Raw genomic sequence first — 15,857 nt, forward strand, 5'->3', positions numbered from 1 at the left:
GCATCACCCCTGGACAGGAGATTTCACATTTTCTCCTAAATAACACCAAGATCTTTATTATCTGAGATCCATTTCATTCCATCCATCAGATCTTCATGGAGGCCACCATCAGGCTGATTTTACTCCAATGTTTGTCTGATGATTGTTTCCAGAAACATGAGACAAACTCCGCCTGGTTTTATATGTATCCTTCCGCTCGCGCGGATGGATCAGCTGACAGGCAGGGAGCGGCGCAGCATCAGCATCTCTGACGTCATTAGCTGCCAAGCAGGAGAAGAAACCTTCAGACACGAAGCTTCTTCAGGTGAGTCTATTTCACCCGTTTCTCTGTCAGAGCCTCTGAAGAGCAGGAGGAGCTGCCTGCCTCCTGCCGCCTCCTCTCCGCGGCTTTCGGACTGACTCTGGTTAAAAGGCCTTCCAAGCTCCGCGGACATCCTCCGCACCGACAGCCTCCCTCATCCTCACGGCTGTTTTTCACCGGGTCGCTGCGGAGGGACAGGCCGCCTGGCGTGATGCTGAGGAGGCGGAGCTGCAGGAGCAGCAGGAGCTGCAGGAGCAGCATCATGGCGACCTTGATGCTGAAGGGCATCTGCAGCAGAGGGGGGTGGAGGGTGGTTCTGGAAGCTGAATTAAAATCCTTCTTTAGCTCCAGTCAGGCCTCCTGATGCTCTGATGCAAACCGACCGGTGAATCCGGTTCTGGTGATCCGGTTCTGGCCCAGTTCTGGCCCATAAGCCTGTGTTTGTGTCATGATTTTCTTAAGGGATCTGACCCATATGCAGTAAACAACTCAGAGAACCAGGGTAAAAGTGTGAACAGGTTTATTGGCAAGGACAGCGGGGGTTGGATTCAGGAAACTGAGTGTACTGGTGAACCAGAACTGGAAGAGGGAAGTATCAGTGGTTAGTTCAGGATCCGTGGGAACTTTGAACGATGACTTTGAGAGACAGAGAAAACGGCTCACACGTTAGTGGGGAAAATTTTCTTCCTAGAATCCAGTTGGTGTGGGTTTATCCGGAGGTAGAGACTCAATGGAGGGCGGACAGGTATAGACTTGGTTAGACCCAGAGGAACTATTGAGCGGACTGTCACTTGGGAATCCAGGAGGTCTTGAACGGAAATTGTGGAGGTTACTCCCCTGCTCACTGTGAGACTCAAACAATCCTTCCAGGGGGAGAAGGCCAAACATCCAGCTTGCAGGAAGGCTTCCTGCCGAAAGGCAAGGACAAAAACAGGTTAGGCTCAGCTAAAGAAAAAAGACCCTGTTAGACTCAGCAAAACTCAGCTTGGCTAGAGTACCCAAAACTGGCAAACACTCTGGCGCCAAAGTAGTGACAGTCCATGGCTCAAATAGTCCTCAGTGAAGAGCCAACCAGCCGCATGTGTGTGGGAGGACCAACAAGAACAGGGCACCACGTGGTGGTGGAGGGAGAAAAAGTCAAAAACAACCCACACAAACTGGATTCCTAACAGTTTGGTTCTGCTGTGATCCAGACTCCTGGTGCCACCATGGGGGAGATGTTCAGGAGTGAGGAGATGACTCTGGCCCAGCTCTTCCTCCAGTCAGAGGCCGCCTACTGCTGCGTCAGCGAGCTAGGAGAACTGGGCATGGTCCAGTTCAGAGATGTGAGTTCTGACTGGTTCTGACTGGTTCTAATTTCTGAGAAATAATCCCATCAATAATCCATCCTTTCCTCCCGCAGCTGAATCCAGATGTCAACGTTTTCCAGCGGAAGTTTGTGAACGAAGTGAGAAGATGTGAGGAGATGGACAGGAAGCTGAGTGAGTAACGACCTCAGACTCACGGTACCAACACCAGAACCTTTCTACCTGCGAAACCGGGCCCAGCGCTCTGCTGCAGGTCCCTTTGAACCAATGCTCTTTGTTTCTGTTCTAGAAGCTCAAAGGTTGCTCTTAGATGGCTTCAGGCCGTCTGGGTTTGTGCTTCAGTTCAGTACAGAACCAGCAGAACTGGACCAGGGTTCAGACCATCACAACACTGGTTCTACTGGTCCAACTTCTGCTTTCCTGTCCAAACAGGGTTTGTTGAGAAGGAGATCAAGAAGGCCAGCATCCCGATGGTGGACACTGGAGAGAACCCAGAAGTCCCGTTTCCCAGGGACATGATCGACCTGGAGGTTAGCTCAAAACGTTCAATCTATGATGCGTGGATCTAGGTCCAGATGCTCAGCATGTTTCAGCTCTCAGAACTTCTGCTCCACAGGCCACCTTTGAGAAGCTGGAGAACGAGCTGAAGGAGATCAACACCAACCAGGAAGCTCTGAAGAAGAACTTCCTTGAGCTGACGGAGCTCAAGCACATCCTGCACAGAACGCAGCAGTTCTTCGATGAGGTCAGCTGAGCTAAGGCCGTCCTTGTCCTTCCTCCTGCAGGTCAGCCAGAGGTCACTAATGAAGGCCTGTTTTCCAGATGGAGGACCCCAACCTGCTGGAGGAGTCCTCCGCCCTGATGGAAGGCAGTGAGGGCGGCCGTGGGGCGCCGCTCAGACTCGGGTAAAGCAGACTCAGCATTCAGAGGAAGCTACAGCATTTAGAGGAAATTGGCAGCATTCAGAGGAAGCTGCAGCATTTAGAGGAAGCTGCAGCATTTAGAGGAAGCTGCAGCATTCAGAGGAAACTGCCAGCATTCAGAGGAAGCTGCAGCATTTAGAGGAAATTGGCAGCATTCAGAGGAAGCTGCAGCATTTAGAGGAAGCTGCAGCATTCAGAGGAAACTGCCAGGATTCAGAGGAAGCTGCAGCATTTAGAGGAAGCTGCAGCATTCAGAGGAAACTGCAGCATTCAGAGGAAACTGCCAGCATTCAGAGGAAGCTGCAGTATTTAGAGGAAGCTGCAGCATTCAGAGGAAGCTGCAGCATTCAGAGGAAGCTGCAGCATTCAGAGGAAACTGCCAGCATTCAGAGGAAGCTGCAGCATTTAGAGGAAGCTGCAGCATTCAGAGGAAACTGCCAGCATTCAGAGGAAGCTGCAGCATTTAGAGGAAGCTGGTAGCATTCAGAGGAAACTGGCAGCACTCAAAGTAAGCTGCAGCATTCAGAGGAAACTGGCAGCACTCAAAGGAAGCTGCAGCATTCAGAGGAAACTGGCAGCACTCAAAGGAAGCTGCAGCATTCAGAGGAAACTGGCAGAATTCAGAGGAAACTGCCAGCATTTAGAGGAAGCTGACAGCATTTAGAGGAAGCTGGCAGCATTTAGAAGAAGCTGACAGCATTCAGAGGAAACTGCCAGCATTCAGAGGACGCTGCAGCATTCAGAGGAAGCTGAAAACATTAAGAGGAAGCTGGCAGCATTCAGAGGAAGCTGGCAGCATTAAGAGGACCCTGGCAGTATTCAGAGGAAGCTGGCAGTATTCAGAGGAAGCTGGCAGCATTCAGAGGAAGCTGGAAGTATTCAGAGGAAGCTGGCAGCATTCAAAGGAAGCTGCAGCATTCAGAGGAAGCTGGCAGCATTAAGAGGAAGCTGGCAGCATTTAGAGGAAGCTGGCAGCATTAAGAGGAAACTGCAACATTCAGAGGAAGCTGGCAGCATTCAGAGGAAGCTGCAGCATTCAGAAGAAGCTGGCAGCATTAAGAGGAAGCTGGCAGCATTTAGAGGAAGCTGGCAGCATTCAGAGAAGGGGGGGCTAGCCTGCTGAAAATCCAACATGATATCTGATCAGGAAAACAGTTGGAGCCAAGATTTGCAGCCTGATTAGAGGTTCTTTGTAAAAAATGACTGTATTTTTTAATGCAGTGGTAAAACCACTGATTTGTTTTAGGAGACATGGAGGACATGATGGACAGAACAGAGAATTCCATGAAAAGCTAAGCTGGTTAGGTCCGTAAAACCAGGGCTGAGACCCCTTTGATCAGATGCTGATTTATGGAAGCTTCATTTAGAGATGTTGTCTGACCTCAGATGAATGTCATGACCTGCTTCTTAAAAACATGATCAGAAGAAGAAGAGCGATGATGGAGACGCGCTCCTACATACCAAGTTCTCTGTTCCTGCAGGTTTGTGGCCGGAGTGATCAGCAGAGAGAGGATTCCCACCTTCGAGCGGATGCTGTGGAGGGTGTGTCGTGGCAACGTCTTCCTGCGGAAGGCGGAGATTGAGGACCCTCTGGAGGACCCCACCACGGTCAGTAGAGAGCAGCTAGCTCAGCAAATAGCATAAACCAAGGTCCACATGATGAAGGTGAAGCCGCATTCCAACATCCTGACATCTTCTGCTTCCTACAGGGGGACCAGGTTCACAAGTCGGTGTTCATCATCTTCTTCCAGGGGGACCAGCTGAAGAACAGGGTGAAGAAGATTTGTGAGGGGTGGGTGTCACAGCAGTCAGCGTACCAGAATCCATCTGGGTCTGACAGGGAACCTAGACATCCATCTCCCTGGTAAACTGCAGAGAAGATCAGACAGAGGGGTTCATCCAGAAGGGAAAAATGAGCTCCAAGCATGTCTAGCTGCAAGGACACGGACTGATGTGTCAACAAGTCCAGTCTGCATGATGACTAGGATCCGCTGAAGGACATGTCGCTCTGCTCCCGGTGACGGGATGCTATGAGGACGTTCAACAAGCAACTTGGCTCATTCAACACCTAAACAGATTAGAGGCGCGTCTATAACACCCCTACAGATCTAGATATAAAAACACTAGATAAGATAAATGATCCCCCAAAACACACATGAGGGGCAAAGAAACGACAAGGAACCAGGAAACGGTGACTAAACAGAAGGAGAATATATGGCAAACAGAAACAATGGGAGCACTGATGATAGATGAGTTACAGGCGTAGACTGAAGAATCTAGAAGGGAGCTAGGAGAGGGCGACTGAAACAAAAGGGCAACCAATGTCAGTTAGGGACCGCAGAGCAATAACCAATGTCAGTTAGGGACCGTGGATTAATAACCAATGTCAGTTAGGGACGGTGGAGCAATAACCGATGTCAGTTAGGGACCGTGGAGCAATAACCAATGTCAGTTCGGGACCGTGGAGCAATAACCGATGTCGGTTAGGGACCCCAGAGCAATAACCAATGTCAGTTAGGGACCGTGGAGCAATAACCGATGTCGGTTAGGGACCCCAGAGCAATAACCGATGTCTCTTAGGGACCGTGGAGCAATAACTGATGTCAGTTAGGGACCGCGGAGCAATAACCGATGTCTCTTAGGGACCGTGGAGCAATAACTGATGTCAGTTAGGGACCGCGGAGCAATAACCGATGTCTCTCAGGGACCATGAAGCGATACCCAATGTCAGTTAGGGACCGTGGAGCAATACCCAATGTCAGTTAGGGACCGCGGAGCAATAACCGATGTCAGTTAGGGACCGTCGAACAATAACCAATGTCAGTTAGGGACCGCAGAGCAATAACCAATGTCAGTTAGGGACCGTGGATTAATAACCAATGTCAGTTAGGGACCGTGGAGCAATAACCGATGTCAGTTAGGGACCGTGGAGCAATAACCAATGTCAGTTCGGGACCGTGGAGCAATAACCGATGTCGGTTAGGGACCCCAGAGCAATAACCAATGTCAGTTAGGGACCGTGGAGCAATAACTGATGTCGGTTAGGGACCCCAGAGCAATAACCGATGTCTCTTAGGGACCGTGGAGCAATAACTGATGTCAGTTAGGGACCGCGGAGCAATAACCGATGTCTCTCAGGGACCATGAAGCGATACCCAATGTCAGTTAGGGACCGTGGAGCAATAACTGATGTCAGTTAGGGACCGCGGAGCAATAACCGATGTCTCTTAGGGACCGTGGAGCAATAACTGATGTCAGTTAGGGACCGCGGAGCAATAACCGATGTCTCTCAGGGACCATGAAGCGATACCCAATGTCAGTTAGGGACCGTGGAGCAATACCCGATGTCAGTTAGGGACCGCGGAGCAATAACCGATGTCAGTTAGGGACCGTTGAACAATAACCAATGTCAGTTAGGGACCGCGGAGCAATAACCAATGTCAGTTAGGGACCGTGGAGCAATACCCGATGTCAGTTAGGGACCGTCGAACAATAACCAATGTCAGTTTGGGACCGCGGAGCAATAACCGATGTCAGTTAGGGACCGTGGAGCAATAACCAATGTCAGTTAGGGACCGCAGAGCAATAACCAATGTCAGTTAGGGACCGTGGAGCAATACCCGATGTCAGTTAGGGACCGTCGAACAATAACCAATGTCAGTTTGGGACCGCGGAGCAATAACCAATGTCAGTTAGGGACCATGGAGCAATACCCGATGTCAGTTAGGGACCGTCGAACAATAACCAATGTCAGTTTGGGACCGTCGAACAATAACCAATGTCAGTTAGGGACCGCAGAGCAATAACCAATGTCAGTTAGGGACCATGGAGCAATACCCGATGTCAGTTAGGGACCGCAGAGCAATAACCAATGTCAGTTAGGGACCGCAGAGCAATAACCAATGTCAGTTAGGGACCGTGGAGCAATACCCGATGTCAGTTAGGGACCGTCGAACAATAACCAATGTCAGTTTGGGACCGTCGAACAATAACCAATGTCAGTTAGGGACCGCAGAGCAATAACCAATGTCAGTTAGGGACCGCAGAGCAATAACCAATGTCAGTTAGGGACCGTGGAGCAATACCCGATGTCAGTTAGGGACCGTCGAACAATAACCAATGTCAGTTTGGGACCGCGGAGCAATAACCGATGTCAGTTAGGGACCGTGGAGCAATAACCGACGTCAGTAAGGGACGGTGGAGCAATAATTAATGTCAGTTAGGGACCGTAGAGCTATAACCGACGTCAGTTAGGGACCGTGGAGCAATCACTGATGCTTTTCATTCCAGACTGGTTCTGTAAGCAGAGGGACCCACTTATAGACCCGCACTTATAGACCCGCTCAACACTCAGCTCCTGATCCATCTCTGTTCTCACTGTGATCCTGCTGCCAAATTCTCCTTCAGCTACTCTGTTTTCCTCCACCAACTGCTCCATCAGCAGGTTCTACTCCCCAGTCTGGTTCAGTTTATCTCTACCTTTTTTTCTCCAATCAAAGCCCTTTATTCCAGCTGCTAATCAGAGTGAGGCGTTGCCATGGGAGCGTGGTGGTAAATATATAACAGGTCTTAGAAGCTGGGTTCTGTTTTGTCTGTTCGCCAGGTTCCGTGCCTCCCTATACCCATGCCCAGAGACCCCCCAGGAGAGGAAAGAGATGCTGGCTGGAGTCAACAGCCGCATTGACGACCTCCAGATGGTAAGACCTCCTCTGTCACATCAATGTTTTTTTACTCATTGAGTTGGATCTAAAAGCAGAACTGATGGAACATCAGACTAAGTGGTAGGCTGATGGGTACTGATGGAGGTCAGTGCAGGTTCTACAGGAGAATTATAAGAAATTCTTTGTTTGGCTGCTATAAAAAATCTTTGTTCAGGTTTCCTTGGTTGGTTCCTGATGTGCTCATGAAGCCATCATGTGTAGCGACTGTTTCCTTCTCCGTGGCTAAATGATAAGAAGCAGCTAGATGAAGCTGGAGAGGTTGGTCCTATGCAGCATAGCCTTCCTGGTCACTGCTGACCTGATGGCTCTCCTCCTCCTCCTCCTCTGCAGGTTCTGAACCAAACAGAGGACCACCACCAGCGTGTGCTGCAGGCTGCCTCCAAGACAATACGGGTCTGGTTCGTCAAAGTGAGAAAGATGAAGGCCATCTATCACACCTTGAACCTCTGTAACATCGATGTCACTCAGAAGTGTCTGATTGCTGAGGTCTGGTGTCCCGTCTCAGACCTGGACTCCATCCAGTTTGCTCTGCGCAGAGGAACGGTGAGCTGTTTGTCCTAATATGTTAGGATCAATTTAGTTTGCTGCTTTATACACTGACTGATCTGGGTCCAAACAGAACCTGGTTTTGGTTCGTCAGACACCGCCCCCCACCTCCCCACCCCCGGAGCTGGGGCAGAATTTTTCTTAATAAAACACTCTTTGTTTAACAGGAGCGGAGCGGCTCTACAGTTCCATCAATCCTGAATAGGATGCAGACCAAGCAGACGCCGCCTACCTTCAACAAGACCAACAAGTTCACATCAGGCTTCCAAAACATTGTTGATGCCTATGGGATAGGAAACTACCGGGAGATAAATCCAGGTTCTATACAGAATCCCTGTTATTGTTCTGAGATGAGTGACACAACTGTTGGGGAAAATTCTTTATTTTTGAAGAACCCAGGACTGACTGATACTAGATGGTCCATTAATGGTTCCATTGATGGGTCCATGGATGGGTCCATGGATGGGTCCATTGGTTGGTCCATGGATGGGTCCATGGATGGGTCCATTGGTTGGTCCATGGATGGGTCCAAGGATGGGTCCATTGATAGGTCCATGGATTGGTCCATTGATAGGTCCATGGATGGGTCCATGGATGGGTCCATTGATGGGTCCATGGATGAGTCCATTGGTTGGTCCATGGATGGGTCCATTGATGGGTCCATTGATGGGTCCATTGATGGTTCCATTGATGGGTCCATTGGTTGGTCCATGGATGGGTCCATTGATGGGTCCATTGGTTGGTCCATGGATGGGTCCATTGATGGGTCCATTGATGCGTCCATTGGTTGGTCCATAGATGGGTCAATTGGTTGGTCCATGGATGGGTCCATTGATAGGTCCATGGATGGGTCCATTGGTTGGTCCATGGGTGGGTCCATGGATGGGTCCATTGATAGGTCCATGGAAGGGTCCATTGATGGGTCCATGGATGAGTCCATTGGTTGGTCCATGGATGGGTCCATTGATGGGTCCATTGATGGGTCCATTGGTTGGTCCATGGATGGGTCCATTGATGGGTCCATTGGTTGGTCCATGGATGGGTCCATTGATGGGTCCATTGATGCGTCCATTGGTTGGTCCATAGATGGGTCAATTGGTTGGTCCATGGATGGGTCCATGGATGAGTCCATTGGTTGGTCCATGGATGGGTCCATTGATGGGTCCATTGATGGGTCCATTGGTTGGTCCATGGATGGGTCCATGGATGGGTCCATTGATAGGTCCATGGAAGGGTCCATGGATGGGTCCATTGATAGGTCCATGGATGGGTCCATGGATGGGTCCATTGGTTGGTCCATGGGTGGGTCCATGGATGGGTCCATTGATAGGTCCATGGATGGGTCCATTGATGGATCCATTGATGGGTCCATTTATGGGTCTATTGATGGGTCCATTGATGGGTCCATTTATGGGTCTATTGATGGGTCCATTGATGGGTCCATTGATGGGTCCATGGATGGGATTGATACATACTTGGGTCCCTGTTTCAATTTTACCAGAAACATGAAGAAGTCTGGTTGATGAAACATCGCAGTTATAGTTCTCTGCTCTTTGGAATCAACCAGATTTTAGGATTAGCCCCACGGGATCCACTGACGACCAGGACCAAAGCAGAAACCTAAACAGAATAGTTTCTGTGAATCCTACTAAGCAGAGGCCAATCAAAGTTCAGGTTTAGGTTCCTAAACTTGATATTAATGTTTGCTTCTTTGGTCGCAGAATCAGTGGTGCTGCTTGAACGGGTCAAAACCATTTAAACTATTTCTGTCCTGGTCCAGCTCCATACACCATCATCACGTTCCCCTTCCTGTTCGCGGTGATGTTCGGTGATATGGGTCACGGACTGCTGATGACCTGCGCTGCCCTGTACCTGGTCCTCAGAGAGAGCCGGATCCTGGCCCAGAAGAGTGACAATGAGGTACCACGACCCAGAAGGCTGTTAGGTTCTTTAGAAGATGTTCTCTAAGCTGTGGTTTGGGTTTTCAGATGTTCAACATGGTGTTTGCTGGCCGCTACATCATCCTCTTGATGGGGATCTTCTCAGTCTACACCGGCATCATCTACAATGACTGCTTCTCCAAGTCTCTCAACATGTTTGGTTCTGGTTGGAGCGTCAGGCCCATGTTCAGCACCAAAGGAGCCAATTGGACGTAAGTCTCTTTAGTCTGGCTTTGATGTCATGTTTGTTCTGAAGGGTTAAGGTTCCTCTGTCCTAACAGGAGAAGCTGTTGTTTGTTTGTTCCAGGTTTGAGACGCTTGAAGGAAATGCTGTTCTCCAGTTAGATCCTGCTGTTCCTGGGGTCTTCAATGGGCCCTATCCTCTTGGTATCGACCCGGTAATCTATTAACTGAACTTATAGATCTCTGGTCTCTGTTTGGAAGAATGATCTGCATTATTTGATCACTGGTTAATTCCAAACCGTCCTCCAGGATTCTCTTTGTCACATCATTAAAGTCAGTAACCCTAAACAGGAGTTGGCTCCCATTACTGACCCCCTGTGTGGTCTCTGCAGATATGGAACGTGGCCACCAACAAGCTGACGTTCCTGAACTCCTTCAAGATGAAGATGTCTGTGATTCTGGGTGTCATTCACATGCTGTTCGGAGTCTCTCTGAGCCTCTTCAACCACCTGTAAGCTTTCCTCCGCACCCACAGGGGGCACTGTAGCAGGTTCTATTAGACTAACTACACTTTGACATCATCCATGTTCTAGACAGGGAGTCACCAACCTTTTTAAGGCTGAGCAGCTACTTCATGGCTACTGAGTCATAGGAATGGCTACCAATACTGACCTATGAACAGGTGGAGTCAGCATTCACCTAAACTACATTTGTATTCATCATTTTTCTTTAAATATTATTTTGAAATAGATTGTTAAATGCTCTTTATGATTAATATGGTGAAATGATCTATACATGATAAAAAAAATAAGAGCAACAGAATAAAGTAAAATTTCAAATTTAGCCCATTGGTGAGCTGTTCTGTTTTCAAAGGACCCTAGGGCCCTGAGGCGGCCCCTTTCTGCACCTCGTAGGTGACTCCTGATCTGTTTCACTCCTGATGTTAGAGATGAGGGAGGGAGGGATGGAAAAGATGAGCTCAGGAGGAAAAACATGGATGATCTGATGATCAGAGGAGTCGATAATGTCCAGGGTGTTTCAGCCTGATCTGAACAGAACATCAGTGGGCGGAGGCGGAGCTTACAAACCTGAGCTGGTTTCACAGGTTCTGTCTGCAGGAATGGGTCAAACTCTCAGCACACTACTGAGGGATGAAATTTCTGAAACTCTGAGGAACAGCATCCCTCTGCTCATAACCACGGGGATGCTAGCTCACCTGAAACGGATGGAGTCAGCTGTGAATGATGATGATGATGATGATGTTCTCCTACTTCTGCTCTGCAGCTACTTCAAGAAGCCGTTGAACATCTTCCTGGGCTTCATCCCAGAGATTGTCTTCATGTTCAGTCTGTTCGGCTACCTCATCCTGCTGGTGTTCTACAAGTGGACAGCCTACGATGCTCTGAGCTCCAAAGACGCCCCCAGCCTGCTCATCCACTTCATCAACATGTGTCTATTCAACTATAACGACCCCACCAACAAGCCGCTCTACAGGGGCCAGGTGCTTCTCCACCCAAACGATAACCCACAATAGATCTATGTCAGCTAGAATATCATGGAGAGGTTTATTTCTTTCACAGCTTACATGAAAAAGGAAGGAAGGAAGGAAGGAAGGAAGGAAGGAAGGAAGGAAGGAAGGAAGGAAGGAAGGAAGGAAGGAAGGAAGGAAGGAAGGAAGGAAGGAAGGAAGGAAGGAAGGAAGGATTATCTAGCTGATTTTGTTCTACAGTTAGGTTTCTACTTTAGAAACCTGGTTCCGGTCCGTTTCTGTGATAGCCTGTTGAGGGATCAAAGGTCAGAGCTCACAGGGAGCTGGAGTCACACGTAATGATGGAAAGTTGAGTGGAAGGAAGAAGTGCAGCAGCAGCCCTGAGATGATGTTCCAGAAACATCCATTGAAGGGCTCCATCTAACAGCAGCTTGTCTTCTGCAGATGGGGATCCAGGTTCTGCTGGTGCTGATCGCTCTCGCCTGCGTTCCCTGTATGCTGGTAGTGAAAACCATGGTGCTTCGTCGGCAGCACCTGTGGAAAAAGCACCTGGTAAGTAGAGTCCTCCTGAATGAACTTCCTGTCAGCCTCTATGTGATCGTCTGGTTGTGTAGAAAGTGGAAACCGGCTCCTGAGAAGACCTGGTGCCATCAGAACTGGACCATCTGGTCCCATTAGGCTGGAGATGAAGGTTCCAAAACATGTTGAGGAGGACAGTTAGAGAGGAAGCTCTCAGTCCAAACTCCTCCCAGACGGACCTCCTGCAGTCCTGGTCCATAAAAGAGGACAATGATGGCAGAAGGTTGATTTATTTCCAGCCGATCAGAACCTTTTAACTTTGGAACAAAACAGAGCAGTGGGAGATGTTCTGATCCAGGAGAAGCTTTATCCTGGTTCTGGTTATGTTGGAAACGTTCAGTGGATAGAAGTGGACTTTCCCCTCTGAAGTACAGTCCAGGAGTTCTGATACCACAGCTCTATCTGCTCTAAGGGAGGGACCACCAACCAGTCGTTTAAGATGGTTCAAAAAGAACCAGCTGAGCCCAAAGAGGTTCCTGATGAATCTGTGAGGGACCAAAACTCTTCTGGACTGAGGAGGATCCTGGAAGAACCTGGATCAGACCTGGAACAGCATGTTCCATCAATACCTTCACTGAGGCATGGGTCTATAAGCCAGAACCCATCTGCTTCCTGAACTCTTTGATGGCGGGACTTAGACCAGGTCTTTCATGGGCCGGAACGGTCCAGACTGCTGCTATCTGGGCTGGTTCCTCTGGATGTTTGGATGTCAAATAAAAGCTGCTGTTCAGTCAGAACCAAACAGAACACAGGAAGCAGATGAATCCGCCCAGCGACCACAGGTCCTCTCTGATTGGCTAAGAGGGTCTTTCTGGTTGGAAAAGGATCAATGAGTGACAGACTGGTTCTGGTTCTGATGGTGTTCCCAGTGATGTTCCTCCATGCACCCTAACCTTGTCTTCTCTTAAAGCGTGGTTCTGTTGCAGGCCCGTTTCTGTGTTCTGTAATGTGACATGAGGCCTGCTCTATGCCATACACGGATCTTGTGGCTTTTGTATCTAGTCGCAGAAGAGGGAACAACCCCCTGCAGAGAGTCTAGAGCAGTCTTTAGAGCAAACAGGGCCGTCCTCATCATGCACCGGACTCACCCAACAGGGCACGCAGAAGTTCGGAGGTGTCCGGGTGGGCAACGGGCCCACGGAGGACGAGGCTGGCATCATGGACCACGACCAGCTCTCTCAGCACTCGGACGAAGGAGACGAGGTGAGTTCTTCATCTGTACGCACAGCGCTAGCGGCGCCGCTTCTGTCTGCTGTCCTGCTTTATTGTCCAGGTTCTGATGGAAATGTTTGAAAGGAAACAGAAGTTCTGATCAGGGACGGGTCTTCTGGGCGCCACCAGGAGGAATGCTCCTCCCCTTCCTGTCTGTAGGACACACTTATTCATAAATAATAACTGAGGCTGCAGAGAAGATTTAGACGCTTCATCGAGCAGGAGGCCCTGCCCCACAGGGAGGGTTGACCTCAGCCTTTAGTGAATGAACCGGACCTCAGCCGGTCTGAAGAACAGCTGCTTAGCATTGGGCTGTGTCTGGAGTTCTGACGGGACCTTCTGGGTCGGATCCTGGAGGTTCTGCTCTAACCCTCTCCTCTCCTTTCTTTGCAGCACTCAGAAGAAGAACCGGTAAGAACTTCTGCAGTCTGTCAGCATGTGGAGCTGCTCCTCCCAGTCTGTCTGTGTAATGGGCATGATGGTGTTCCTCCAGAACCGGCCACCATGATGGCTGCTTCTGGATGTTTTCCGAGCAGGAAGTGCTGGTTCTGTGTCCCTCAGGGGCCGCTGTAAAGCAGAAAGCAGGCGGGGCATCCAGTCTTCCCCTCTTCCTCAGGAAAAGGCAGGTTTGGTTCCGGATGGAGAGAACAGACCGACCCGTTTGGTGCGTCGAGATACAATAGCTGTGTTCCTGCTGAGGAGAAGAAGAATGGCTGTAATGGAACCAAACCAGTCGTTTCAAAGGGACCGGGTCTGAACTGGGCCGCAGCAGAACTCTACCCCAGAATCTGGCTCAGGGTGAGGTGGTTGATCTGCCAGTGAGGACAATTTATGGAAGTTCCAGGAACTCAGTTCCCAGTAACAGTGGAAGCAAAGAGTGCCTCTTAGTGGCCCGGGGGAGTCTCCTGAGGTTAGGATGGGTTCTGACCCGCTACTGGTTCCGATAGAACCCAGCATGGATTAACAAAGGGAAGACAGACACAGTGCTGGACTCCAGGTGATGTTTCTGGATGTTCTGCCCCCTAGAGGTGAACCCAGAACAGAGCCACTTCCTGTCTCTGTTCTGGTTCTGATGTGTCGCTATGACGATGGTTGCTACACAGGCTGCTGGTCTGCTCTTTGTTCTGGGTGATGTTCTGATGTCTCCTGTCTCCAGTTTAACTTTGGAGACGTAGCTGTCCACCAGGCCATCCACACCATTGAGTACTGCCTGGGCTGCATCTCCAACACCGCCTCCTACCTGCGCCTCTGGGCCCTCAGCCTGGCCCACGCACGTGAGTCCCACCCAGTGACAGGCCCACAGTGCGCTGATGACTGACTGGAAGCACTGGGGTCTGACTCTGTCCTTCTGTCCACTGCAGAGCTGTCCGAGGTGCTGTGGTCCATGGTGATGCACCTGGGTCTGTCGTCCAGCAGCGGCGGTGGCTTCTTCGGTCTGTCCATCATCTTCTCTGCCTTCGCCGCTCTGACCGTCGCCATCCTACTCGTCATGGAGGGCCTTTCTGCTTTCCTGCACGCCTTGCGTCTGCACTGGTCAGTACACACGGGTGCATGGTTTGATGCAGGTTCTGATCCAATAAGGAAGGAATGCAGAAACACATCGGGTCTGATCAGACACTGTTTGTTCTACCACCTTTTGGACCTTGACTTAACCGCCGACCTGTTTATTAAATGCTCTCTGGATAAAATCTAAATGTTGAAAAGTTGAGATAGTGGCCAGGAGGAGGCTCAACGGTACCACCTGGTACCACTATCATCCAGAGTAGGTGGAGCCTCACAGCATACCAACCCTCTGATACACAGACATCACTGCTGGAGCAACAGGAGGACTGAGGGCATGACCCCATGAAGGATTAGCCCAGAATCGGGCCTGAAGTTCTACAGGAATGTATCTGTGCAAACAGACTGAGTCCATTTCACAGCCAGCAGCAGATACATGTCTCCCTCTCTGAGGGCGGCCCTCCTGAACTCTGGCATGAAGGCCTGAAATTCTCCACGGCTGGGAGACATTCCTGGTTACATGTTGGCGAAAAGTCGTTAAAATGTGTCGGATCAACCATCATCAGAACATTAGTGGTTGAATTAAAAAAAGTCTTCAAAACAAAATAAAACCCACAACTGGAACCAGGACAGCAGACCCAGGAGAGCTTCAGTCTAACTGGACCTGGTGCTGGTTCCCTGTGTAACCCTGTGTCTTCTGTCTTCGCTTTTCTGCAGGGTGGAGTTCCAGAACAAGTTCTACACCGGCCAGGGCTTCAAGTTTGTCCCCTTCTCCTTTGAGAGCATCCTGGAGGGACGCTTCGATGACTGATCCCGTCCTCAGCACTGTCCTCCTCATTGGCTCTCTGTCTCCCTCTAGTGGCTGTTAGTGAATCTTCGTTGTGCATGAAGTGTGGTGTCCCAGTGCTGCTGACCTCCTCCAGGTCCTCCGCCTGTCTGTTCCTGCTGAGAACATCTGTAGAGGATTGAGGGAAACATCTGGCCTGGACATTAACCGTCTCTAATCAGTGATGTGGATTATTAGTTATTGAATTCCCTCATCCCTCCATCCACAGGTCAAAGGTCATATTGAAGGAAATGTCTGGATCCCAAGGCAGCATGAAAAAATTAAGATAAAGAAACGCTGTTATTCACTTTATTCTCTTAAATTGATATG

At 49.8% G+C, this 15,857-nt stretch overlaps 1 protein-coding gene across 2 annotated transcripts; it reads left to right on the plus strand.

Annotated features, from left to right (window-relative positions):
* Positions 1–59: 59 nt before the first annotated feature.
* Positions 60–15,793, plus strand: atp6v0a1b (ATPase H+ transporting V0 subunit a1b). Of its 2 annotated transcripts, none has more exons than XM_038304517.1 (22): positions 60–304; positions 1,495–1,626; positions 1,704–1,782; positions 2,041–2,138; positions 2,225–2,353; positions 2,431–2,513; positions 4,013–4,139; positions 4,241–4,323; positions 7,135–7,228; positions 7,583–7,795; positions 7,966–8,116; positions 9,579–9,718; positions 9,787–9,950; positions 10,046–10,136; positions 10,314–10,432; positions 11,206–11,422; positions 11,855–11,962; positions 12,992–13,192; positions 13,595–13,612; positions 14,358–14,475; positions 14,563–14,734; positions 15,419–15,793. In XM_038304517.1, the coding sequence occupies exons 2-22, from the start codon at positions 1,510–1,512 to the stop codon at positions 15,510–15,512; spliced, it is 2,616 nt and encodes an 871-aa protein (XP_038160445.1). In that variant the 5' UTR covers positions 60–304; positions 1,495–1,509; the 3' UTR covers positions 15,513–15,793. The 2 variants fall into 2 exon arrangements, with proteins under 2 accessions (XP_038160445.1, XP_038160446.1); XM_038304518.1 differs by having other exon boundaries at positions 63–304; positions 13,085–13,192.
* The last annotated feature ends 64 nt before the right edge of the window (positions 15,794–15,857 follow it).

The sequence above is a fragment of the Cyprinodon tularosa genome, unplaced genomic scaffold (assembly GCF_016077235.1).
Source record: "Cyprinodon tularosa strain WSP-4 unplaced genomic scaffold, ASM1607723v1 ctg537, whole genome shotgun sequence".
In the NCBI taxonomy this organism is placed as follows: domain Eukaryota; kingdom Metazoa; phylum Chordata; class Actinopteri; order Cyprinodontiformes; family Cyprinodontidae; genus Cyprinodon; species Cyprinodon tularosa.

Bases quoted from the DNA above. Each gene is read 5' to 3' on its own strand.
- atp6v0a1b (XM_038304517.1), top strand. From the start codon at position 1,510: ATGGGGGAGATGTTCAGGAGTGAGGAGATGACTCTGGCCCAGCTCTTC. The intron at 7,796-7,965 runs GTGAGCTGTTTG...TTTGTTTAACAG, and splicing joins TTGCTCTGCGCAGAGGAACG to GAGCGGAGCGGCTCTACAGT. The intron at 11,963-12,991 runs GTAAGTAGAGTC...TTTTGTATCTAG, and splicing joins ACCTGTGGAAAAAGCACCTG to TCGCAGAAGAGGGAACAACC.